The sequence below is a fragment of the Lichenostomus cassidix genome, chromosome Z, assembly GCF_008360975.1.
Source record: "Lichenostomus cassidix isolate B80296 chromosome Z, HeHo_3.0, whole genome shotgun sequence".
Taxonomy (NCBI): Eukaryota; Metazoa; Chordata; class Aves; order Passeriformes; family Meliphagidae; genus Lichenostomus; species Lichenostomus cassidix.
In genome coordinates, this window is record NC_139511.1 from 28,234,803 (window position 1) to 28,262,169 (window position 27,367).

A 27,367-nucleotide genomic window follows, 5' to 3' on the forward strand; every position below is an offset into this window, starting at 1 on the left:
ACAGTGCATACAGCTTTCACAGTAAAAGGCATGGACTTGGGTGGAACATGAAGCAGTGCTTACAAAGTTCTTTTGCTTTTTATGCTACCATCATGATTTGACCCTGGCTAAATGCCAGGCACCTATGATTTCTGCTCTCTCTGCTCTCTCCTGCCGCAGCTGTGCAGAGGAGAGGGGAAAAAAAAAAGAACTGTTAAACATAGGATTCATGAGTTAAAATAAGGCACTGGTGAGGGGATGCACTGAGAAAAAGGGCAAACAGGCTGAAAACTTGAAGTTGGAAAGTGATTTATTAACCTAACAGAGTTGGAGGATAAATGAGAAGTAAAAATAAGGTCTTAAGACACCATTTCTCTGCTCACCCCCATCCGTCCTTCCAGCCAACAGCTCGGGGGGTGCAAGGTAACAGGGTTTTAATTTGGTCAGTCCATCAGGGAGAGGAGTCCTCTTCTTAGCCACGGGGTCCCTCCCATGAGACAGTCCTCTGGGAACTTCTTTGGTGTGGGTCCAATCTCACGAGCAGCATCCCGCCTGAACCTGCTGCAACTTGAGTTCTTTTGTCCATAAGGTGCTGTGCAGACTCTCCCGAGCCAAGGCCAGGCTGCTTCCATCCCAGGAGCAAGGAAAAGGCCTTTCTCTCCCTTGCAATGCCTTTGCAGTTTTAACTCTTCAGATGAGACTCCCACTGGATCACAGCTTCCTCCAGGCATCCACGTGCTCCTCTGGTGTGGGCTGTGGATGGATTTCTGCATCCCTGTGGACTCCATGGGCTGCAGGGGGACCTCCTGCTCCCGCCATGGCCTTCACCACAGCTAGCAGAGGGTTTTCAGCTCCAAAGCCTGGAGCATTAGAGCACCTCCTCCCCACCTTCTTCACTGACCTTGGTGTCTCCATGCTGTTCTCCCTTCACATATTTTTACCTCCACCTCCTCCTCCTCTAACTAAAAAGAAGTGTGTGCTTACATTGTTTTGATTTTTTTCTTAAATATGTTTTCACAGAGGCGTAACTAGCATCTCTAATTGGCCCAAACTTGTCCGGCAGCATGTCCATCACTCTCAGAGCCATCAGGGATTAGCTTTGCTGGACATGGTGAAAAACTTTCAGAACCTTCACACAGAATACACAGGATCCATCTTTGTGCCACTCCCAACCCTTCAGACACTTCTTCAGGCCTACCACAACAACTTTTGAAGGGTTTAAATTTCTCTCAAATGCTGAAGATAGCTTGCTGATGTTCTGGGCTATGTAAAACCACCGCAGCCACACAACATGTTACAAGAACACTGCAAGCCTCACTGACAAGGATTTAGGTGATTTAAAATAATTTTTTGACTATTAAATTAGGTACATTTTCCAGCCTTTTTGTTGTTGGTTTTTTTTTTAGTGAGTTCAGGTGTTTCAGTAACATAATTCTTCCCCATACATACCTTACCACACTGTCAAATACACAAAGTAAGCTTAAAATGCATTTGTTCTTGGTTCCAGAAACTCTTAATACTAAGCTCATTGAACATGGGTAGAATCAGCATGTGCTTTAAAGTGTTCAATTATAACAATGTCTTACATAACTCTGTAGCAGTCTCTGTTTCTCCCAGAGAAGTTTAGGTAAAGAGGGATTTGAACAGACTAATGCCTACAGTTTGTAAGAATGCTAGATCAGCTCTGACAGAAAGCTTACAGTATTCCTAGTGTCTTAAGAGATTTTAGGTGACAATCCATGAGACAGGGCATCCAGGTAAGTGCTAATCCCCATCAAAACTGAACCTCCACCCATGTTCCAGGGCACTGTCTTGTCCCCACTAGGGCTCGTTCAGCTAAGCAACACAGGAGGATGCCCCTTCTGCAACTTGAGCAACAGCAACTTGATTAAGGTGCAGTGATATAAAGTGCTACTATTTTAATCACAAGAATGAATCCCCAAGAGGGCTCTGCCCTACTGCATTTCTTAGATGATTGCAAAAGTATTTCCTATTAAAGACGGATTTAGGTGATGTAATCTTTCTTACAGAAAAGTTAATGGATGTTTTTCTCCTAATTTCATAATATCTATGTCTAGAATATTAAAAGTAACATTTTAAAATGTTTTAAAAGTAGCTAGGATAGTTCCTGAGGTGCTAGTAAGCCATGTTGTCTGCATGGATGCACAATCCAACAAGTTAGCAGTACAAAAGAAGTTGCTGATTCACACCTCAGTTCCTGAAGGTGTAGCCTGTCACTTGAAGTTAGATGTTTATGAAGTAAGATGAATGAAGGTAGTCATTCAACTTGATCTTATTTTTTTTCAGACCACCTTCTTCATAGCCGTAATGATTCAGATCTGGACACCTAGGCACATATTTGTCCTTCTAGTGAAACTTCTAGTGAAATACTGCATTACATAGCAAATACTGGTTTTAGTGGCTTTACCAGCCTTTTATAATCTAGCCAGATGTGGATGAAGGGCCTAGCATAAAGAACAAAAGTTTTATACATGAAAACTGATTATCTGCTATTTCAGCATGGTGCAGTAGGACTAGATATCCATTAAGATGTTGAGTTCAGCTGGATGTTTCTTCATCAAAATTTTTCAAAGACAAATTAATGTCTTTCCATTTTTGAAAATCCATTTGTGCCCCAGTTTCAATGTTCTCTAGCACAAAGCTTTTGATTTTGATCACTGGTATATTATCAAATGTTTTGTACTTCACTGTGATCCCCCAGTCATGCTGGCAGGTGGTATTTCGGCAATGCATCTTGCTTTTTTTCTCAAAACCATCAAACTGAATTGGTTTCCCGTGGGGCTTTGTTATGTAACGTTCCTTGAATGCATCACCTAGGACAGTGTGATGAGATTCCTGAAACAACACATGCCAGAAGCACTTAATATTAAAAACAACATTCCTCTTTTTTTTTTGATACTCCCCTTCTCAAATACATGTTCTCCCTGTTAAGGCACCTGCTGTCATCCAGCAGGCTCACCTTTCAGCCCCTTTGGCTCATTGCTCTTTTTTTCCCTCATTCATTGAATACCAGGTACTAGCAGGACCCAGGCCTGGGCAAATCGAAAACAAAAAAAAATTTACTGTGTTTCTGCAGTCATCAGTTTACACATACTTGACCTTACTAACCTTTTTAAATACTGTGTTTACAGTATTTGAGCCTTGTCCATGAAACTAAGAGTAATTCAGACATGAACAACTTTGAGAAACTCCTGCTTCCCATGAGAGATGATGCAATTACTTTGGAGTGCTAGAAAAAATAACCCTAACAAGGTAAAGGAGCTACAGTTGTTGTTTATAACATATATAATCTAAGATTAAAGAAATTAACAGCCTTATTTAAAAGCATATTTACAATTTAAGCTTGAGTCTGAGAATGCTAGATCCTCCTGGAAATGCAGTTTGTAGGGATTATTTGAAAAACTGAGGGGTTATTTGCAGAGTGCTATGCAAAAACTCTTACTGAAGAGTTTTCTGAACTCTTGGATCTATTTGCACAGGTATAGATGATAAACCAGGAGCACAAAATAGAGTAAAAGTCAGAGGTGCTTTAGATATCCCTTGTTTTTTAGATATCCCTTGTCAAAGAAATGTAACCAAGTTTTCACAAAGCTGAGCTATTACCAGCTCCTTGCAGAGGAATAGTGAACTCCATCTACATTCCAAAAACAGCTGGTAAAAACAAACAAAACTTTGGCAAGGGTCTGAAGGCAGACATTGCAATGCTCAGCTGTGGCCTGAAGCCCCTTATTGCATTGCAACTGTACTTTCCAGAGCAGCATAAATAGGAACAGCTTCAAAACAACAAAATGCAGAACTATATAGGCTCGAAGTGCTCAGTAAAGCCTCTTGCATGATCACCACTTTCCATGCGTAAAGAGTATTGCCTTCTTTTGTCTGCAGAGAAACTATTCATGTTCAGAAAGTACAATCAAAATGTCCTTATGACATACATAGGAGCAATGTGAACTACACCGGTAGAATAGAAAACAAAAGAATAATGAAGAATTGTATGGCTCTTCTAGTGAAACCTTGGTTTACCTTGCTTTTCAAGACTCCAACTGACCCATAAGACAAGGAGTTAGTAAGCTGATCCCAGCACTTTGTGTAGATAATTGTCAGTCAATAGAAATCATGGGAGAAATCTCTCAAGAGCAGGGAGACTTCCAATCTGATGCTAATCAGGAAAGTAAATATTCAGCAGTAACACCAGTAGGTTATTTAGTGGAATATCACACCGTCTTCTACAACATTCATCAGTTTCTAACAGAAGGGCTTTAGGAAAACTGAAGTGATTCCTACCGTATCATGCATTTGCACACCTTGGACAAGATCAACTAGTATCATATCATACTACAGAAGCAGTCACAACAGTTCCTGTGTTTTACTGATTTACTCAGAATTTCTATTCTCCTCCAATTTGCACAAAATAGCCGACTTCCACACTGATAAACAATGCAGTTAGTTTAATAATGCTGACTTCCCTAGTGTTGTTCATGGATGTAAGTTGCCACACAGAAACATACCTTTATAATTCTGATGTCATCTGTACTGCAGACATATGCTTTGCATTTTCCACACAAAAGATTTTTTTTCCCTTCCACTACTTTTTGTTTTGTTTCTTTCTTCCTGGAATCTCGTAGTACCTTTTCCTTCATTTGCAGGCCATGTATCTTTAATAAATAAATAAAAATCAAGATCATTATCAAATGAAGTCCCAATGTCAGCCTAAACATGTCTTCAGGTATGTAACACCTAGGAGCCCATTACTTAAAGCACACAAAATAAAACAGCTTGTTCTGGCAACTCATACCAAGGATTAACAGGGTACATTTGTCAATTTAGAATACAGGGCTAGAATGAGATTTTCTGATGGACAGTGTTTATGCTGTTTGTTCCTTCCTCCCCTCTAGCCCCGTACAGCCCCTCTGGTCTTAAGGCTGGTAAGTCTGTGTGAAGACCTAAAGTCATATGAGATCCTACAGCACAAGTAATGCTGCTGGTCTGGGAATCTTATGGCTTGGAAAGAAAGCTACAGAGACCACCGAAACTGCAGGTAGAGAAGCCACAGCCTGGAGCTGAGAACTAAATGCAGAAACAGAACTCTCTGAGAAGAAGCAGGAGCAACCACACCAAGCCTTGGAGGTGGGAGAAATGTCACAAAGACCAGGGGACTTTGGGCATCCTTTGTTGCACAAGTCAGTCTCTGAAAGCTTGTCTGGAAACACAGGATGATTTGTGAGTCGAAGTGGATATGGAAGAACTGTGCATAAAGCTTTTTTGTTAGTAGTGGCTGCTGCTGGCTTATTCCAGTCTGCCCTGTGCCCTGGGGAACACCACTGATACTAGCCACCAGCTGTATTTAACTCCAGTCACACCCACTCTGGACCCAGCCATCCAGCCATTTTTTTATTACCCAGCAAAGAGTGCACCCATCCAAGCCATGAGCAGCCAGTTTCTCCAAGAGAATGCTACGGGAAATGGTGTCATGACCTTTACGGAAGTTCAGACAGGCACCAACTGCAGCCTTCCCACATCCACTAAGTGGGTCACATTGTCACAGAAGAAAAATTAAGCTGCCCAGGCAGGACCTCCCTTTCATAAACCTGTCCCAGGTGGGCTTGATCCCTGGTTGTCCTGTATGTGATGGCACCCAAGATGATTTACTCCATAATCTTCCCTAGCACAGAGGTCAGGCTGACAGACCTGTAGTTTCCTGGATCCTCCTCACCCTTCTTTTGGATGTGAGGTCACACTGACCAACCTTCAGTCACCTGGGATCTCCTTGATTATCCAGGACTGCTGATAAGTGTTGGAATGTGAATTGATGAGCTCCTCTACCAGCTCCTTCACCTCTACCCTTGGGTGTATCCCATCTGTGCCTATAAACTCGTGTGTGTCTCAGTTGTGTAGCAGGTCACTAACCAGTTGCCCTGGATTTTGGGGGCTTCATCCTGCTCTGTATCTCTGTCTTCCAGCTCAGGGGGCTGGGTTTTCTGAGAACAACTGGTCTTACTGAGGCAAACAAGGCATTAAGTACCTCAGTCTCTTCTTCATCCTTTGTCACTCTGTTCCCCACAATATCGAAAATGGGGATTTTTCCTTAGCCCTTGGCAGGGCTTCATATGAAGTTCCAGCTGCCCTTGGCCCTCCTGATTTTCAGCTGCAAAACATCACTGTATCTTTGTACACTATGCCCAAGACAGCCTCCAACTGTCATATCACCCAGAAGTCCTCTGTTCATAAGCAACAGCTCATAAATTCTACCACACACTGATGCAGTTACAGTACAGTTGACCTTCCCAAGCTGGCAGTACACACTATCTCTTCTCTGCTGATGTAGCCTTTGTCAGATATCACGTACAATGAACACTTCCCTCAGGTTATTACTTGGCCCTACATAAAGCCCTAGTAGGTGAAGGCTAATACAGATTATGCCTTTAAAATCTGAGTATGAAAATTGCACAAATCACAAACCTCTCTGGCAAATGTTGTTTCATCCCAGTCTTGTAGATTTTCAATAGCTGCATTCATCATTTCTTCCTTGTAATTGTTCTGTTTTTCATTCTCAACCACTTCTGTTTTGCTTGTCACAATAATGCACTTGCTGTCTCTTGCCCTTCCACGACCTATATAGCAACACATTTATGCTCATTAGTTACTCCTAACAACATGTGCAAAAGTGATGGGTCTACCATAAGACTATTAAGGGCCTTCTGTGTGGCTGCTTTTGTTTACAGTGTTCAGATTCAGATAACGCTGCTTCTGAAGAGCATTCTTTAATAACAAACCAAAACAAGATGCCCCCTTCCACGTATCCTCATGGACATACCCTAGCCAGTACTGTATTGCCTGCTTCTGTGGCCTCCCCCTGTTGAGTTCAGGGATGCTTTAGAATCCTTATTGTATAGCATCTTGCTGTCTTCTTGTGGTGTTTAAAAAAAAAAAAAGTAAAGGAGATAAGTTCATCTCAGTCTTTCTTATTAGTTTTCATCCCTTCTAATTGGTGTCTAAAGAACCCCAAAACCATATATATCCCAAAACCGCATGGAACTGGAAATACAGGGCTGATGAGAACACAGACAACAGCAAGCACCTTCTCTTCTACCTGACTATGCCTACTGCCTGCCTGCCTATTGATGCTGTGACACAGGCAAATCAAGAACTACAGGGATCTCACACCAGTTCAGAAGTATTTTGGTTACCAAAAGTCTTCACTTTTTCTTCTGAGCTTTTTCTCTACAAAAATCATGATTGTATGTGGTTTAAAACCGATATAACCTCTTTTCTTTGCACCTATAATGGCTTTTTAAGAATAAACACCATCCTTTCATCCTTTCATTCACATAAGTAAATTCTGGGCCAATTATTTCATTACAAGATACAGATAAGAAAGTTACAAGACACAAACCCTGAAAGTCGAGTACAGTGTAACTATACTGGAGATCACTTCCCATCAAATTATGATGTTAACTGCTTGGGGGACAGGATAAAATACTGCAGATGCACCCTTAGAAGAGGAGGCAATTTTATGCCGTTTAGGAATGTGAAGCAGAAACCAGTATTTAGTGTCGCTCTTCATTCCCTTCTACTGGCCATACTGTAAAATCACCAAATTTAAGTCCAAAGTCTTGACAGACTTCTCTGGACAAGCCAAGAAGATAGGGTGTCCCTTCTTTTGGTCTTAAATATTAGAGATCTGCACGTGCAAAGGCCTCATGTACCTGGGAGTAGCTGGGCTGGTAATAAACCACTGACAGGGGAAGGCCTTCCAAAGCCAAGGCAATGTATGAAATTCCATTGCAGCAGTCCTTTGTAAATTGTCACAGAATGATTTGTACTATCTCTGATACAGTTCTTCTAGCCATAGTTCTGCTTTTATGTATAGTTTTCTACTTGAAGTAGTACTACCAGTAGTCCTCAAGAGCTCAATAACCTTGTGCAGCATGGCTACTTTGCCTGGCAAAAGAACAGTCAGACAACATCAAGGGCTCAGCTCTGTGAACAAATTTATCATGTCCCATAGTTCATTTGTCTTTGCTCTGAGGCACAGCAGAACAATAGCAAGGCATACACATATTACTACAGTATTTTCAATGTGCCATTTAGCAGCATTTCGTGTCCATTTTTAGGCCAAAACAGGTTTCTGAAGTAAGAGCTCTGAAATTCCATACCTCTGACTTGGATCATTTTGGTGACGTTACCAAAGTATTCATAGAGCACCACAAGGTTGCACTCAGTAATATCAATGCCTTCATCAGCAACAGATGTAGCAATTAGCAGTCTGATGTCTTTGTCATTTCTGAATGCTTCCAGTACCCCCTTCTGCATTGGCAGGGTCATACCTACAATACCAAGAAACTGTGTCAGGTAAAAAAACACTGAAGAGCTCCTTAAGCAAGACACCTGCATTTGCTTTGGCGTAACTGATAAGAAATTAGTACATCCTCTTGATCTGGAAAACTACTTTAAGTTTGATACGCAGCTGAGTGTATATTATACCCACTGACCAGGGGCTCCTGTTGATGTTTCACAGGAATATCAACCTGGGAAACACCATTTCTGACACAACACCCAGATGATCTTTATTGAAGACACACATGCAGCTTAGTTAAAACCTAAGCTATCTCTTAACTTAAGCCACAGGTAACTCATTTTGGCTGTACCTTTCATTCTACCTTAAAATGTCTGTGTGCCATCAAACACAAAATAAGACAGGGACAATATGAGAATTAATTAGAAGCCATGGCAGTGAAGTTTCTAAACTGCTTTTGAACTAGCAAAAGAATCCTGAAGAAAAGTGTCACTGACAGTGTTTCTACTGCTATAACCAAAGGTTCTGGACAGAAAAGACAAGCATCTCTTTAGGATCCATTTAAGGTCTTCCAGATATGGAAGGACGCAATTGCAAACTTGCATGACCTTCCTCTGTTTAAGAGCACAGAAGATAAACACTGGAAAAGCAGAACAGTTTTAGCAGCATAGCCACCACAGGTTTAGTATGTGTTATATCTGTATATGTTATATCTCAGTGCAAATCTGCATACCTGTTTTATGATCTTTTCTTCCCTTCCCCATCAACATATCTGGCTTTATGTGGCTAAGTAGAGGGTTTGCTTCTATCCACTTCTTCAAAGCCTAAAAAGCAAATCAGGGAGTTAGATTCCCCATGCAGATGAAATGCTAATTAGGGATAGATAGGTAGATCTTTCCTACACTTGCCTAGTCAATTAATAATTCCAAAAGCAGAACCAAAAGCAGAAAAGAAGGTGGAACTTGTGTGTCAGGATGGAATATTTATTAATAATTGAGAAAGCAAGAGTCACAGCCATGATGCCAGATTAAACCATACCAGACTGATTTCCACTTGTCCTATTCCTGCAACTTAATGGCTGGCTAGAGAGCAAGCAGTCTTTCCCTGCTAAAAAGTTTGCCTTTTTCTCTTACAAACAAACAGGTCACTGAATGCTACACCTCTGGGATCAAAGGAAAGTAGTTGCTATTTACAAACTACACTTTCACTACACAATGACAGCAGTACCTTCAAACTGCTCTTACAGAAGAACAAAATTCAGCCAACATGCTGTAAGCTTTTAAATCTAAAATGGAAAGCTGCCAACAGATGCTTGGTGTTAGTTTGGACTTTAGCCTGCTTTTAATTTTTTCTGGTTCGCAATTCATCCAGCATGTCTATACCCAAGGATAAAAGGAGGGGCTGGGTCATTTGTCTGATAAATCTGTATACAGTAGCCAGAGACAGCTAATATCTTGCAGTAAATCTTTTAAACCTACCCATGCTAATGATTAGCAGCACATTTACTTCAAGCATGAATCTCTTCTGGGAGCAAAGTATTGTAAGGGAAAAAACCATCACCCAGCCTGGATCCTTGATCCTAGGCATGTATGAAACAGACCAGTGATAAGAAGAGTCCAGAGAACATCTGATGCACAAAGTCTTTCTTTTTTCTTGATCAAAAACAGGTGCTAGGGCACAGACCTCCTTTAGGTCTATAGGAATCCTCTGAGAAATGTATAAATACCTCCTGATGTGCAGTCAGTAACGGAGTAGAGCTGCTGATTTACAACACTGCTACCTTAAAGCCAAAACCCATATTAAAGTTAAGTTAAAACTTTAGGCTCAAAGTAAAAATCTGATGGTTTAATGATCAGCTATGACATGTAGTTAGACATGAGGAAGGACACCATGCCTGTATGGTAGTTTTCAGAAAAAGAAAAAAACCCCACACTCATCCTGCCTCAGAGCATCAGGGCTTAGGTAGACACAGTAAAATACATTAGAAAGATCAAATACATGCATATTTTTCTATTTGAGATGAAAATAGCAAGGGTAATAGATGAGGCATCTTATTTTCCCACTTCCCCTTTTAGGAGTTTTAAAAACAAATGTCTCACAGCTACTAAGGCTCTTGTCTTGGCAAAGAGAATCGTGCGAGTCTCTGGGTTATAGCGATATGCTTCGTCCAGGATGCAAGCAAGCTCTTCCAGCTTTGGATTCTCATTTGACTCATCTTTTGAAAGGGCAGTCAGCTCTGTTTCTTTCTCTGAAAGAAAAGAGGCTCCTTGAAAAATTTACCTTTTTATAATGCAGGAAGCAGAATTCCCACACAAACCTACTTTCCAATGCTACAGACATTTTCTTTAGCTTCATTTTTATTTTCTCTCCCATTCTCTTAGATGAAAGCAGAGAAAACTGTTGGTTAAATGCAACAAAATCCCCAGAAAAAACAAAATTATGACTGTCTCACATTTTGCAGCAAACTGACGTGAGAACTTCTGTGATACACTGTGCATCAACAGAAAGCAACAAAACAAACTTATTTATTGCACAGAGTGCTGCCATTTCTTCTTAGAAAATAACTGACACTCAAGAGCAGACAGCCCAGTGATTTAAAATTGCAGTCAGCACTGCAACACACCAGACCACAGACTGGAATATAGCCCACTGCTAATTAAATCAGAAGTCAGAGAACAGTGCAACCTCTAACTTTCAATCAGAAAGGTCCAAGGGCCACCTGCTTCTCCCCAGAAGACTAGGATTCATCTGGGAGCACTGGCCAGGAGGCTAGGCAGTGCACTGAGCAGTGCATGTTGGCTTATCTAATGCTATGATCAGCATCCATGATCATAGAACATCCCCCAGCTTGTGGGACACAGCCATAATGATGCTGTTGCCTTATCTGCAAGCCAGGCATGTAAGAACTTACTACAGCATCTAGCTTCAATTATTACTATTTTCTCAGCTCCTGCACTAGATGCTTGCAGACCCAGAAATTAGGTTGTCCCATCCCCCACCCCTCACCTGCCCTAACACTACACTTGCACCCATACAGGCACACATCTTCTGAAAAGTGCAGTTTCTGGAAAAATAACTGCACTTACTCTGCAGAAAACACCTGGACCATCCTACCATCAGCTTCTTCTCCCCTGAAAGTGTCACAGGTACCGTGGAAAATACCTTGAAATTTGTCCGTCAGCTGCTTCTCTAACTCAGTATATGGTCCATTTTTTACATTTGTGAAAAATTCATTTAGGTAGGCTAAAGCATCTTCGATACGGGCATCTTCACTGATAATGAGAGCGTCATTGAATTTCTGCTCACAAAGAGATGTACACATTTAGGCCTCATTTTCCATGTGGTGGGATGAACACAAATTTTATTTAACTAGATTAAGTGTTACAAACTTGATTTCTTCCATTTCCAAGACAACACAAGCTTTACAAAGTCTCCTCTGCACTAATCTTTCCCTAGTGAATATCATAAGACACAACTCTTACATGCCTTATGCTTTAGCCTGTGTCAATTTGTCGCAGTCTTCAACATCCTCACTTAGAGGATCTCTTCTCTCTAGTGACCAAGTGACAAGACTCATGGAAGCAGGTGAAGTTGTGTCAGAGGAGGTTTAGGCTGGATATCAGGGAAAGGTTTTTCACACAGAGAATGGTGAGCACTGGAACAGGGAAGTGGTCACAGCACCAAGCCTGACAGAGCTCAAGACGCGCTTGGACAATACTCTCAGGCACATGGTGGGGATGTCCTGTGCAGGGACAGGAGCTGGACTCAATGATCCTTGGGAGTCCCTTCCAACTCTGCATATTCTACAATTCTAAATGGAACAATTAGGTTCAAAATCTGCTTCTAGGTGAACATACCTGTATCAGAAGGAACAGAATTACACTCCTCTGTATGAAAGGAAAGAGGATACACACTTACCCGCAAGTGTTCAGTACAAATGAAAAGGTTTCTACAAATGTTGCTCTCCTTCTCCTTATCTTCCAGTTGCAACAGTCTGCATTTCCTCTGAGTGGAGACTATCCATTGTTCATATTTCTGTGTTCCAAAGTCAACCTTGTTGATTTGGGAGATGGTATCTAGTAAAGAAGGAGGGAAGAAACATTTGTTCATCTTGAAAAACAAATAAAAACCATTAGCTAGAGGATAACACATTTCCTGCTAACATTGGCTCTAAAAAGCCTTTCCAAAGGAACAGCTTTATGATATAATCACAAAGCCACTAAGGCTGGAAGGTACCTGTGGAGGTCTTTAGTTCAACCCTCTGCTCAAAGCAGATCACCTAGAGCTGGTCACTCAGTCCAAATGGACTTTGAGTACTTTGAAGGACAGAGATTCTACAACTTCTTTGGGCAACCTGTTCCAGTGTTTGACCACCTTACTGCAAAAAAAGTTCTCCTGGATGTTTAAGTATTTCTGTTTGTGCCCACTGCTTCTTGTGCAGCCTCTGGGAGCTGCCTGTGAGGAGTCTGGCTCTGTCTTCTTCACTTCCAGTGTTTCAATGTATACCCAGATGTTAGCCTAAAATTAACCCAGTACAATTCAAGTGAGAATCTGTGTACATACAAACATCTGCAGGGAATTTAATAATAAAATTACAGCTCACTTATCCTATGAGAAGCCTGTGGTATTCCCAAAATTGCACGTGCATTTCTCCTTGAATTACCAGCCACTCAACAGTTCACACTCATTCATTAAATAGTCCAGAAACATATTGTCCAAGGGCCTCCCATTGAGGCAGAACTAGGCAATACCTCATTGCTGCATACATTCTCAGCCTGAGTGCTTCACAGACTTCAGAACTCAGAGGCACCACAGAAGGGAAGCCAATGTCATTCATGCAAGAGGAACTGAGATGCAAAAATAAGCTTCAGAAGTGTTTGCTTAACATAATACGCATTTTGAAAATCTCTCTCTGCTTGTTCTTTGATTGGGCTTCTTGGGTTTTGGGTTGTTTTGTTGGTTTTTTTTAAGTTGGGTAGGGGTTTTAATTCTCCATTCCTGCCCCAAAATATAGCTCACTCTCAAATATCTGGAAAGTGGAGAGTAGGGGGGAAATCTAGAGCTGAGGTAAAAAGGTTTAAGGCACTGCAGTCAGTGTGCAAAAGCTGACTGACTTAGCCAGCAAAAGCTGGCTGACTGACTGACTTAGACTGACAGTCTAAGCACAGACAACATCCTTTAATCCAGAGCTAGAGAGACCAAGGCTGATCCTCAGCACAGCCACGGGTGGGTTTCTCCTTTGCACCCTCTTCAGCTCTCAAATTTTTTACAATAGCCACTTACTGGACACCACTTAGGAACACTGCAAAAGCAGAAAAGATGAACTTATTTCTGAAGGACTGCAGAATTAATCTCATGATCATGAGACCTGTTTTCTTTTCACAGTAATGCATCTCCCTCTCTTCAAACCTTCCCATCCCTGTAGCTTCTGAAGCTGGAACCCTACTGACATGTGCTTCCTTTCTTGTGCAGTCACATCCTCTCTCCAGTGGTGTTCATGTTCTACAGATTCTACTCTGAAACATTACCTCAAAGGATTGTCAAAGGAAAATAATGGAGACCTGGTAAAAAGTGGAAATAGGAGGACCCAGAAGCATAAAGAAGATGGAATGCTGACCAGAAAAGGTGGCCAGGGCACCCCTAGAAATAACACCAAGTGCAACTCAGAGGCCAGAGAAAATACAAGTGTCAGAGCAGAAAGTGTGAAAATTAAATTTTGCTGTAAGGAAAAAATTACAACATTCAGAGTAATACCATAACTGTGATGCTTCTTATTTTCCTAACAGAGACAGACTTGGGTGTGAAGCATTTGGAGAAATATTTAAATAAGAACATACAGGCATCTCTCATCAATGAAATCCAGCCCATTGATTTTGAATGCAAGCCCTTCTGTTTCAGATTCTTTAAATTCAGAAGGATTTGGCCGTGTCAAAAGCACACCATTTTTAGTTGCATGAATCAGGTTGAAATTCAAGCAATATTATATATGATTGGCAAACTAATCAGGTATAACAGGAAAATAGTTGAATCCCTTATCTGTAATCTCTTATTTAGGGAATATTTGTTAAAGGCAAGTAAAAATTAAGAAGGAAAAACGAAATTTTAAAAGTGTCTGTTCTAGCAGCTATAAGGATTCACAGTGATATAATCAAATACTGAACTGAAATACAGGCACATTATAGAATCTTACCCACTGAGTAAATCTTCCTCATCAACGCCTCTGTCTCAGACATCAGACCAGAGATAATGTCTGCAAAGGGATTCTGAGCTCGCATTTTAACCCATCTGACATCTGGAGAAGAGAAATGTAAGTCAATGGCATGAATAAATGAAACATTTCCTTGGGCAGCACAGAACAAATTCTTGTCTAGAAGAGTGGTGCACATGGCGCTCCATGCAATCACAATCAAGTTTACTGTTAATGAGCATTGCAGATGCACAGAAAAAGCAGCCCCCAATCCTCACTGGCAGAACTAAATAAAAACCAGGGATGGCAGATCACAGCAAAGAGAAAATGTGCCCAAATGGGCACTGCCTTACTGCAGGGCAGCGATAGATTGCAAGCCTAAACTTCTTTCAAGCTAGAAGGAAGGGAGGAAGGCTTCAGCTTAGTTTTAAGAGTTTAAATTAATCTGGAAAAAGGGGGAATTGGACAGCTGCCATAATCACTATGCTGTGCATCTCACAGGAAAATAAAAAGGAAGTGTGCTTACGTGTTTCTGGCTTGTTTCTGAATCTCTGCAGATCTTGTTTGTTCTCTCTGACAGTGGATATGGCTTGTATGTCAAGGTAGGAGCAGAGGGTACAGATGTGCTCTACGGTTTCATCGACAGTCTTGGCATTACCAACTCCTACAGACGCAGTTAAACCTACAATCTAAGCACACACATTAATAGCGGTGGTTGCTCCTTGTCACAAATGTAATAAAAACAGGAGACATTGTTATCAGTCACCAAATTGCCACTGTCTTCAAAAACACAGAAACAAAACAGGCAGCAGAAGTAAACAAGCAGGCACAAAATCTTAAGAACCAAAACCTGTATGCACTCATGCATTCTCCAAGGCACTCAAACTTAAGAGTATTTAAACTTAAAATAAATTATCCAGCCAGTTAAATCCAAAACAAGCTGTGTTTGTCAGTGCTTATCATCCAGAGGAAGAACAAACCCACACCCAGACCCACACTTTGCCTTCATTCAGAGATGTCTTCTCAGCTGGATGAAAGCCTCACATTAGCAGAGGCAATGGCCCCATTTTGTTGTCACAGAAAACAACAGAGAGGTAATAAGTAGATACTAAATTACATGCTTTCTTCCCAGTTCAGCTCTTCCGTTTGCTCTCAAGTACTCCAGTATCTGCCATGCTTGGCCGGTCTTTTGTGGCAGCTGAAGGGAACAAGTAACATGGGAAAAAAGCCTGGAGGTGTCCAAGAATGAAGAAGTGTTCCAGATGCTACTGTTTCCACTTGCAGCCCTTCTTAAATAGAAGTGTGAACTGGATCAGCACAGAAGGCAAGAGTTTAGCTTTTGTGGACTGCATTGCAAAACACTTTCCTCTAATGTTTCCACCCCGAACAGGCTGGGCCTTACCTGAGGCAGCGGGTTTGTAGAGGAGTCAAATTTTTGATCCAGGTATCTGGTCATCAACACATTGTAAGGGTGGTTGCCTGTAGTGTTGTGGCACTCATCAAATATCAACAGAGTGAAGATGGACAGGGAGCTAAGAATCCCTTTTCCCATGCTATTCACAAGAATCTGGGGTGTTAACACAATGATGTCACTGTCCTGAATAACACTTTCTACACAGATATTTGCAGCTGTTTCACCACAAATTCCTTGAACAGAATATCTGGAAAGAAGATGAAGAAGCCAGGGTATGAAAAAGGATATCCTGCCAGGCAAAGAAAGCTAGAAAACTGGGCTTTTCAGCAAGCTTGAAAGGAGTTACTGTTTCAACTGTCAGATGACTGGAGCTGGCAGTTTGATCACAGAAGCTTAGAAAAAAAATGCTGACAGCAAATAACCGGATTTTCAACTACCATTAACAAAAATATAACATATTTAAAGAGTAATGAACTTGTACATTTAAGCTGCATTTGTCAGTTCACACTAAACATCCCTTTTGTGTATATGTCTAGCATCATGGGACTGTTTGTCCAACAGCCTCCTTTTCCCACAGCTATAAGGATATCTGCAGATGTTGAGTAATCAGTTCCTTCAAAATCACAAGCTATAGGTTGTTGATGCCCCTCTATGCAATTTGCAGTCCCATCTGAGAGGTGGACTATCATTTTCTGACTAAAGGTTGAAAAAAAAGTAAGAAGTTCAAGTCCTTCCATTTAGAAAAGAGAGCCTCTGAGAAAGGTAAGAGGAATCCCACTGCTGCTGCCTGGAACTGCCTCATCTTTGGAAGCAGGGGTGAAAGGAATCTCAAGAGAGAACACACATCACTGTTTTCCATAGACAAGTACAGAAATACTTCCACCATTTCCATAGATGTGCAACAACCAGTGCTTAAACTCTCCAAAACCAGACTTCAGACTCTCCAAACAACGTCTGCCATGGCAATGCCACTCTTGCAGCTGTACATCATCCTCATGTTAATGTCATACACTCCTGTTCACCAGTCAACCCATTACATCTTGCCCTGGCCAAAGCTGACCTATAGGGCAGTTTATTTTTTGTGGAGGAAGCCACCAGGTAGAATTACACTTACCCCCTTCTTTCAAAATGCTGCCTGAATACGTCCTTCTGCTGCTCATATACAGGCACTTTTGTTGCAAGGAAGACAACTTTTGCCTTTCGTCCTAAGGGAACGTTTTGCAAATGATGTTCACAAATAAGAAGTGCCACAAAAGTTTTTCCAGATCCTTTAAACAAAGAACATGAAAGGTAAAGCACTAGTATGAAAGGGTGCATTTGTAAGCAGTAGCTTGTGTGATCTGAATGCTTTACAACAAAAGGGAGCTGACAATAGGGCTGTTACACTTCCAGACTTGAATACATTTGGAACAGATTTGAACACATGCTCATTGCTTACTCAGGTGGGGAATCATGCCTTTCTCTCTCACAGCCTCAGTCTGTAGAGGCCATTAAGCAGTCACTGGGAATTAAAACCCATTTGCAGTTGTATTTGAATTCTTTGAAATCACTGAGTCTGTTTTTTGCACTTAGCATGTGCACTCACATCAAATCATGACTATGTATGGAAACCAGGCCCTTTCTGCTTCCATCCTTCCCCATGCAGCCTTGCTCCTCTCACACTTGCTTTCCTTTGCTCCTCAGGCTCACTGCACATGTTCCCCAGAGCTCTTCTCTGTCCCTGGCCCAGTTATCCCAGCCGCCTCTCCAGGGCTCAGGGGAAAATTTGGCTGTCTTGATGTTGTAGGCATTGCAGCAGAGAAGACAGGGGAGCCTCAGGCTAACTCATCCTCTTTTTCCTTCAACTTGCTAGCCAAATTTCTTAAGTATCTGCAAAGATTAACGACTGATTTTAACAGAAAAATCCAAACCGTGGAGTGAGAAAGCAGAAGTCAGAACATGAAATGAACGCTGAATGTGCTGAATACAAGCACTGAAGTGCCAAGAGACACATCTGTCTTGCCCAGTCTCTGTCCTGCCCATGGTTATTAATTGCAGGCTAGATCTGTATCTACTGCAAGGAAGACCACTTTTAAATAAACAGCTGAAAAAGTCTGATTCAACCTTTACCATTCCCTATCCTTCCTAACCATGTGCACCAAAAGAATTTTTCTAAGAAATGTCTGCTTCCTTACCTGTGGGGGCACAAATCAATGTGTTTTTCCCATTGATAGCAGGCTGTGCAAGCTCAATCTGGTAGCTCCGAGCCTTCTTTGGTTCATAAACAGATGAAGACTCACAGACCTTTTCTAGGATAGAACAATGTTTTTGTGCTGAGTGTTGCAATAAAAATGCATAAAATATCTTGTGGCCCATATAGTTGCTATCTAAAATGATAGAGATCGAAGAATTCTTCTAGTCTACACAGAACATTCTCTGACAAACAAGCCTTTTAACAAGACAGATGCACCAAACAAGAATTTTGTGTCGGTTTGATGGCATACTTTTGTTACGTCTCAACTGTGATTCATAAAATGAGCTCATTTCAAGGTCTTGGCTGACAACTCTCACTTTAACTGGTCGTTTTTCAGCCCAGAAGGAAAAAACCACAAGGGATTATTTTCCCCCAAATATATGCATAATATGCCTTCTAGCCTCCTGCTCTACAGACTTTTGAAGTTACTACTGCCTTAAATTGTGGTCTTGTCAGAGTGTTTGGACTTATTGAACAGGAACTAGAAACTACTAATGGAGAAAAATTCGTTATAACAGTCACTGCACAGATCCTTTGCAGCCACATTCAGCTCTCTAAACTGGTTAATACCAGGTCATGTCTGAATTGATTATAGCAGACAAGAGGTCCATCAACAACCAGGCTAGTGTTTGGGGACCTTTTTTTGGTAATGTGCTTAAACAGAACAACTTTTCACTGGAAATGTGAAAAATGAGGGGCAATTCCCTAACATTTGCAATGCCCCAGCATGAGATCCTTTAAACTTTAAAACAGAAGATGGCTAAATCAAGTCAGAGATTTGTACTAATTCCTCAGTACCTTCCTTTGTGGCACACTACATCTGTGTCCTACGGGAAAATACCAGCCACAAACTGTTTTCAGTTCTTAAGCATTACCTGGAACTGAAGAGAGATTTTCACTGAGATTATCACATTCTGCTTCTTCAGAAAATGTCACCATGGTTTCATAGTTTTCAGAAGCATCGGTCATTTCACCATCAATATCTTTGCCATTATCTGTATAATTGGAAATAAGGCATATTATCAATCCTTTTGATTTGAAAACATGTTTGCTGTGATGACTAGGTGAAGGAGTTGTTGCTGGCAGAAATAGACTACGTAAAATGATGCTGCACCCAGGCTTCTTTTCAAGGAAGATGGATAGCACTGAGAATCTTGGGTTTAGAAGAACACACTCAGTGCACGTGTACCTATCCCCTAAAAATCAAAGGTGACAATAGATTGGGAGGAAAGTTTATCCTCTGTGTTTAGTGACAAGAAGTCCCTGTGTAACACAGATATTAACCACAAGCATGAAAAATACTTAGGAATTCAAAGAAGCTTTGTAAATTCAAGATTCTGCTCTCCCTTTCTCCCCACCTTCTGATGGGACCTAGATATCCATCCCTTATCTTACCCAGTGATCAAAAGAGAAATTTTCTTTGGCCTCATAATTAGTACTTTCTCAAAGAACGGTGCCTGGGCCTTGCATGAAGAGTCTCTTTGCAAACAGAACATGTGATCACAAAGTGCTGCTTTTGGAGTGGGAGAAGGACCACACTTGCACCCCAAACCAGCTCCAGAAAGCACACAATATCTGCAATTAATTACTACCAGCAACTCTTCTTAACTGCTAGCAGTAAAATGGTTCCAATATGGACAATGTTTCTTCAGGGGGCTGACTCTGGCTTTGCTAAGCTGGATGTTAGAGGAAGCTGCCCCAAAAGACAGTGATATCTTTAACTTATACAATATAACTGACAACCAAATAATATGTATAGCCACCAGCTACATAAAAAAATACCTAAATATCTATATGTAGGTATTATTCTTACATATTATTTTACATGTATTTTAATAAATTTATTAACTATGTACACAACTTTATGCATATGTCATAAATAATTCTACAGATAAGAAATTACACCCTTTGATTGCAGCAATTAAAATATTTCAAAATAAGAAATATTGCTTAAGAAGCCAATTTAAATATTGTTTAAATATAGCTTATGCCTGCTGCTAACTAAAAAACCAATTGAAACAAGCACCAAGGGAGACAGTAAACATATATGGAATGACAAAAGCAAAATCTCGTGAGAGGCAACTCTGCACTTTTACAAACTGTGAACATAATCACTTGGTAAGGGCTGCTTATCAATTTCTCAAAGAAAAAAGTATATGATCTGCTCTGTAGATCATAGAAGTGTATCACTTTCTAGATTATCACATTACTAGGCATATTTTATCAGAAAATATTGCATCTTTCACAGCTCAAGCAACCAAAAAGATGGCAAAAGGTGAATTACAGAAGAAGGGAAGGAAGAAGATAACTATTTGGCTAGATATATGCCTTCAGAGGCTGTGCTGTCTGATTCTCTTTACCAAAAAAATGTATCATTCCTAACCATTTGGAAGAAGAGTACTCAAAAACTAATTTCTGCCTGCTTGTTAGATAGTACTTGTATTTAATTTTATATAAAAGACATTTAAAATAAATTTTAGAAAGGTTTTTTATTTTTAGACAATGGTATCCCTCTAAATTAGTCTTATTCTCCTGAAAAAAAATTACTGTTTGATACAAGAACACAAAAAGAGCATCACAAAAACAGTTCACAATTTACCTTCTCTTATATTCCACAGTTCACTTGCATTGTAATATCCTGCATTATCCAATGCCAGCTGAAGACTTTTTGGCCAGTTTTCCTTATCCGAGCGACAGAGGCATTCAATGAGTTTAGTTATCCCAGCTGCTTTGCTTCTGTATTCACTGATCTGCACACACCACAAACAGAAACTGCTGCAGGTTCTGAGTGATCAAACCCACTGCTCTTTGCTTAGCACATGAATTTGTCATGTTTGATGTTCAGTTGGAAACTGACTTTCTTCTCACTGAATAAAAGCTTTACAATAAAATTCAGCCATTTACCCACTACAGCTTCAATTCTGCCAATGCAGTCATACACTAAACTTAGCTGGACTACAGCAATAGGTAGGCTATTTGTTTGAATATTTGACTGTGGTCTGAAACATCACAGAGCTGTTCTGTGAATCTCCATCTGGCAAAGTCCTTGTAATAACTTGTATCTGCCACAAACCTCTGAGGCTCTCCATTTCAGAACAGGAAAAGAAAAAAATAGAAAAATTATAGCAGACCTGGCATTTGGTCAGGTGCAATAGCTTACCAAACATTAGGTGTCTCCATACAGTCATAAACAATCCTTCTCAGGAGTTGCAAGGAGCGAGAACACCTACCAGACTCCTCCACAGAGCATCAATACTTATTCTTAACCCTCCTCCAAGAGCATCAATACTTTTTCCTAACTTGTCACAAATGATGAGTGCTTGGTAACATCACTTATTATCAGTCATCTGAGTCAGAATTGGGTAGAACAGCATCTTCATATCCAAAGGCAGTGAAAATGCTGTCAACTTCTGTGACACAGCATTTAGCTGATGACTTTAGACCTCAAGTCCCATTTCACACTATGGTTGACCCCTGCCTTTCGGTGCTGACTGAACTCAAAATGCTACACAAAGTTTCTACAGTTAAGGTAACAGAATATGTCAAATTCCACAACAAGCAACAATCAATTTAGGCAACATCTAAACACCAATCTCCCTACTTCCATCTGTATTTTTAGGAGCATTAATGCAGTGAATGCACCAGAAAGTGGTCTATTTCAAAGGCATGGCAAGGCATGCTTTCACTGCAATGTGGCACCTTCCAGAGCCCCTGAGGTCTCCTCACGTGAAACTGGACTCCCCAAAGACATACAGCTGACCACTGTCAACACCAAAGCCACCCCATCCTGCCTCCCTGCCTGCAACCCTTCTGCATGCCCCCTTAACCACTGGGCCACAGGAATGAAGAATGAGAAGTGCAGGTGTCACAGACAGCACCGCCGTGGGATGCTACAGCCACACGGGAAAGCCTCTTCTAAGAAGAAATCAAAGCCCTTTCCTGGGGAACTGTGGCCAGCCATCCTCTTCACCCAGAGACCTGCCACACAAGCTCTGATTCATCCCACAAGTGAGGCAGCCAGCACTTCTCTGCAGCAGAACTAGGAAACACCAGGATTTTACCATACCTGCAGGATCTCATCACACTCCCTCTCTAGCAGGCATGTGTTTATGTATGGCATGAGTGCTACTGGATCAACTTCTAGCATTGTTGCTTCTATCCGCTTCAACAGCTGCCTGTGCAGCTCCAGTTTTTCCAGTTTGCTGAAGTCCCAGTTTTCGATTGCTTCTGCCAGTCCAGTGTAACCTTTCAGAAAAAGAGACAAATAGTCACTATGAATTCAATCTCTAAATAGAATAGGTAGGATCTAATAAATCACTGACAAAAATCTATGATACAACAAATGTGTATAGAGGAAAGCTGGCAGATGCTGCTAATTTTATACCTTTCCAATCTCTCCTGTTTCATCTCGTGAAGGAAATTGGATTAGGAATTCACACATCAAGAAGTTATAGCTGCTGTGGAACAATCATCATTATAAACTACTAATGGCTACTTACTTCTTGAAACAAGACTTTCAAGGTCACTAACGAATTTTTTCAAATTTCTGAAAAGTAATTTAAGACTGTCATTGAGTGAAGTTATCCCATGCTACCAGTTAATCCCCATGCATATCCTGAAACCCATTTAGCTTTCTCTTTCAGAGGATTTAGCTTCCTTTCCTTGTACTTGGTGAGAACAATGGCTGTCTTGTTTCTTCCCTGAAGGCTCTGAGACACACAAGCCTCCTGCCAATGAGGCTTTCTCCCTGCTCAAGAATTGTTCCAGCCGCCTCACCTTCCAACAGGCTCCTTCCAGACCATGTCAGGTGTGACAGGAGCCGGCTGCTGAAGCCCACGGCAGCGCAGCGACCCTGCCCGTCCCGGGAGCGGCAGCGGCGGCTCCGCCGGACAGGGAGCAGCGGACAAACCCGCTCGGCAGTGTCACCCACCTGCTGCGACCAGCGCGTCCAGGAAGCCCCGCAGCCAGCCCTCCGCCTCCAGCAGCAGCATGGCATCCAGGAACAGCGCGGCGGCCGCCGTCACCCCCTTCTCCTCCTCCTTTCGGACCCGCTCCTTCAGCTCTAGCAAGAAGGCAGCAGAGGCAGAAGGTGAGCGGAGCGGGAAGGGGCAGGGGCGGCGGGCGCGGGGCAGCGGCGCTAAGGGCTCTCACCGTCCGACAGCCAGTCCGTCATGTTGCTCAGGATGTACACGGGGTTCAGGCTCCTCTCGATGTACCGCCGGTAGCACCGCAGGTTCTGCTTCTCCTCCGCCGTCATGGCGAGGCCAGCTGCGCACCGCCGCCGGTCCCGATCCCGATCCCGATCCCGGTCCCGATCCCGATCCCGATCCCGATCCCGGTCCCGATCCCGATCCCGGTCCCGATCCCGATCCCGATCCCGATCCCGATCCCGATCCCGATCCCGGTCCCGATCCGAATCCCGGTCCCGATCCCGGCTGCGTGCGCGGAGCCCTGCCCAGCTTTAGTGCGGGGAGAGCTGGTAGGGAGTGAGTGCGAGCCGCCCCCGAGCAGGGAGCGACGGGAAAAAGAAACTTCAGTGCAGCTGGAGAATGGAAACCGAAAGCGATCTGAAAGGAGAGCGCTGCTTTCCGCTTGTGTCTGTCCTTAGCAAAACGAAAAAGGCAGCCAACCCCCCCGGCCCAACTAGTCATATGCACACGGTTGAAAAGGCTGCAAGCAGCCCCATTTGCGCCTGCCACGGTGAGAAAAAGCACAACAAAGAAATAAAAGCATCTCACTACTTTCTTTCTTGTTCCCAGAAAAGCCTGAACAAGTTCTTACAGGCTGTATCCTGTATCCTTAAAAGATAGAAGCACTTTTCAGGGAAGTGAAGGGAGAAGGCTTACCAAAGGGGCAGTCCTGTTGCAGAGCAGAAAGCACCCACAGTCAGAAGTACAGCTAAACACGACAGCACATGTAAACCTCCCTCTCACCATGTGTTAGTGGATGCACCATATCCAAACAGACTGACAGGGGCTGACCCAACACAAGACTCCTGCTTTCTAAAGCCTTGCCAACACAAGGCCACTTAGCCGTGGGCTTGTACTAGAAGGACAGGGGGTAGCGGGGCCAGAAGGAGGGGCACTGAGGAGGGCAATTCTCAAGGACTCTTTTCTGGTCCACTTTTACTCTCAAGTATCTAATATCCTTCCTTTTCATTCTCTTAAGTCTTCTGTCTATTGGAAGAGTGATTGGGCATTGGAGTGGGCTGCCTAAGGAGGTGGTGGAGTCACTGTCCCTGGAGGTGTTCAAGAAAAGACTGGATGTGGCACTCAGTGCCATTGTCTGGTGGATAAGATGGTGTTAGATCAGAGGTTAGACTCAATCATCTCAAAGGTCTTTTCCAGTCTAATTGGTTCTGTGTTTTCACAGTCAATGAGGAAACTACTATTCTTCTAAAAAGGCTATAAAGGTCATTAGGGATCTTTGCAAAAGCTTTTGGTCTGGTTTGTTGTGTAAACCTGATGGAGCAGCATGTGAAGTGCTGAGACAGAGTAGGCAAGGGGCAGCAGGACTTCCATGGGTAACTGCATTTTCATTTTGCAAGTAAGAGGATATTAATATATCCCAGTAAGAATCCCTGTTTGTGTATTGACGCCTCTGTTTAAGGGCTAGATTGCCTCCAAACACAGGGGTGGGGCTGCTGAGGGCAAGGGGATCTGGCAGCAGATAAGGTCCCTCATGAAGCCACAGTGCCCTTTTCCCAGAATGGCTGTTTCTGTTCATCTTACATCACTTCCCAGGATCCTCCATTCCTCACACTGTCCTTGACTGCAACGTGCACGGTCTCCTGCTTCAACTTTCCATGCCTAATGCTGAATAAAGTAAAATACCCAAGAGAAAGGCTTGCTGTGGCACTGAGACCTAAAACAGCTCTTTGATGGTCCTGAGAGTGTAGTATTCTATGTATGGTGAGCAGCCAAGACACAGTAGCTATGAACGTCAATACAAAATGAATTGGATTTCCTAAGTCACTGTGTGGAGGACTTGAACTTGACTGTATACTTGCCCAAGGAATGTTTTGATAAATTATGCTGTATCTCCCTCTGTTGATCACAACTTGAATCACACCTCACTAAAAGTCGCAGGAATGGCAGCTTTCTGAGTGTGGCTGTGTTTCTACAGAAGGAATCTAAGGTGATCTTTAAAACTGCCCATTTCTGTAAGTTCATCAATAATCATCCACAATGTGGAGAATAACAAATTAGAAAAAAAAAAGAATTAAATGTAATTATTAAACTGTAATTAGTGTGGTGTGAGATTAGATAGTAGGTTCTGTTGTGGCAGGAGAAATGCATGAAGTTTTTGATAGAGAACAACAGACAAAGAGGGCTGCAATTCCTAATCTTTTCATTACTGCAGAATGCATGGGTATGCTTCAAAATAACATACAGCACCTGGCTAGTCGCCTCGTTGCAGTATCTACTGCCTCTCTTGCAAAATCCTCACAGGTCTCTGGCTCTACGCCAAGGGTCTGAAAGACCTTTTGAACAAACACTGCTATTTCCCTTCCTTAAGATGGTGACTCCTCCATCTTATCCCATTTAACCTTCCCTTGGGTTAACCTGTAAGAGCAGCAAATGTCCTTTGAAACTGACATTTTGCATGAAATTTTATGTTTCTGGGGGGAAAAAGCATGTTCTCTGTTTAAAATAATTTTCTCTGTCTTAAAATGTTATTTCTCTTTTCTGAAGATTTTTATATCCTGTTCATGAAGGAAGGGGAAGACACCCTGCAGAGATCTTAGAAGACACTAAAATTATGCTTGAGCTTACTTTCACTCTTTGCAAGGCAAAAGAGAAGAAAGAAGAAAAGATTATTTCAATTACCTTCGCCTGTTCTATGTGAGGAACTCAGCACAGCTCGTAAGTAGCTTTGTAACAGAGAAACGATCATTGTGGCACTCGTCTTTGGCCTCAGGAAAATCTTCAAGATGCTGTCTACTTCAAATCTTCAAGATACCACTACATTTGAAGTAGGCTTGAATCTCCTCTAGTGCTTTCAGCTTACCCTTGTGAAACTAAAATAAATTATTATTCTAGTGTGTTTTTTCTCAAGCCCTTTGGGTACTGATACAGTGAGACAGAATTTACACCTGAACTCAAGAGCTGAACATACAAAGAAACAGAGGAAAGAGCAGAGATGCTGACAAGGATTGTTACTCTTTTGTGTCTTATGAAGCAGGCCTGGTAAGTGCTGCCAGCAGGGCAGTTCAGTGCTGCTCACTGATAAACCTTGCACATCTGGGAACTAAATTTATTTTACACAAGACTTCTTAAAGTGTCTTTGTCGACCAACATATATGATATTTCAGACTTGTTTTCAACAGACATTTGGTACTGCACAATCCTCTCCTCCAAAAGATTGCAGTAGCTGGTGGTCCAAGGAAATTTTTTGAATCCTGGAAAGCAGTGGAATAGAATTATAAGAGGCATTTAAGAATGACAGCAGCTGAAGACCCCAAAATCTTCATTATCTCAATTATTTTAGTCTCTAATTTTTCAATAGAAGGCTCATAGTGGAAAGCAAATCTCTGAAAAGATCTTGTGCATTTCCCATAATATTCAGCATACTCATGTCCCATAGATAGCAAGAAGGAATTATCTTCCACTGATTAACGTACATTGAAGTCTTTACAGGTTTGACTGGACAGAAGGACTTTTTCCCATGTGAGGTAATAAATAGGAAATAGTAAGAATTATCAGCCAAGTCAAACGCCATGGAATTTACCTGGGGCCTGAGTGAAAATGTAAAAATAGGTGTATAATGCCTGATTTGCAAGGGAGCAATGAAATACAGCTCCATACAACACACTGGGTGGGATTTGTTGCTGACCTCATCATTATCTGTAGTAGACTTTAGACAGAGAATGCTCTGTTCATTAATTCCTCAAAGACACCTATATGCACACAGTGGGACCGACATCCCAGTCAGTGTCTTTGAGAGGGTGGTCTACTGAAAAAAAATAATTACCACTTCTACTACCACTTTCTGCCTAGAAAAAGCACATTTATAGGAACCACCTGTAACATTCCCATGTTATGAATTTTTTTTAATGAGACTTGAATTATTGTAAACGCTGTGAAACATTTTTAGTCTGAGGACATGAACACATTTAGAAAGTTATATATGTCCTCTTGCAGTGCAGGCCAATAGACTGATGTGAAGAGGAACAGCCTGAACCCTGTGTCATGATGGGTGCTCAGTTTGTTAAGTAAATCCTGCTATGTAGGGTGTCAT

At 41.9% G+C, this 27,367-nt stretch overlaps 1 protein-coding gene across 2 annotated transcripts; it reads right to left on the reverse strand.

Annotated features, from left to right (window-relative positions):
• Positions 1 to 271: 271 nt before the first annotated feature.
• RIGI (RNA sensor RIG-I) lies at positions 272 to 23,632 on the reverse strand. Of its 2 annotated transcripts, XM_085042693.1 has the most exons (18): positions 23,279 to 23,625; positions 23,058 to 23,189; positions 22,194 to 22,372; positions 20,727 to 20,877; positions 19,003 to 19,122; positions 18,069 to 18,182; positions 17,009 to 17,162; positions 15,883 to 16,141; positions 15,007 to 15,169; positions 14,484 to 14,585; positions 12,212 to 12,369; positions 11,456 to 11,591; positions 10,393 to 10,541; positions 9,027 to 9,117; positions 8,154 to 8,324; positions 6,457 to 6,608; positions 4,506 to 4,652; positions 272 to 2,835 (listed from the first exon to the last, which is right to left on the reverse strand). In XM_085042693.1, the coding sequence occupies exons 1-18, from the start codon at positions 23,382 to 23,384 to the stop codon at positions 2,539 to 2,541; spliced, it is 2,781 nt and encodes a 926-aa protein (XP_084898819.1). In that variant the 5' UTR covers positions 23,385 to 23,625; the 3' UTR covers positions 272 to 2,538. The 2 variants fall into 2 exon arrangements, with proteins under 2 accessions (XP_084898819.1, XP_084898821.1); XM_085042695.1 differs by lacking the exon at positions 6,457 to 6,608 and having other exon boundaries at positions 2,697 to 2,835; positions 23,279 to 23,632.
• Between the last annotated feature and the right edge of the window lie 3,735 nt (positions 23,633 to 27,367).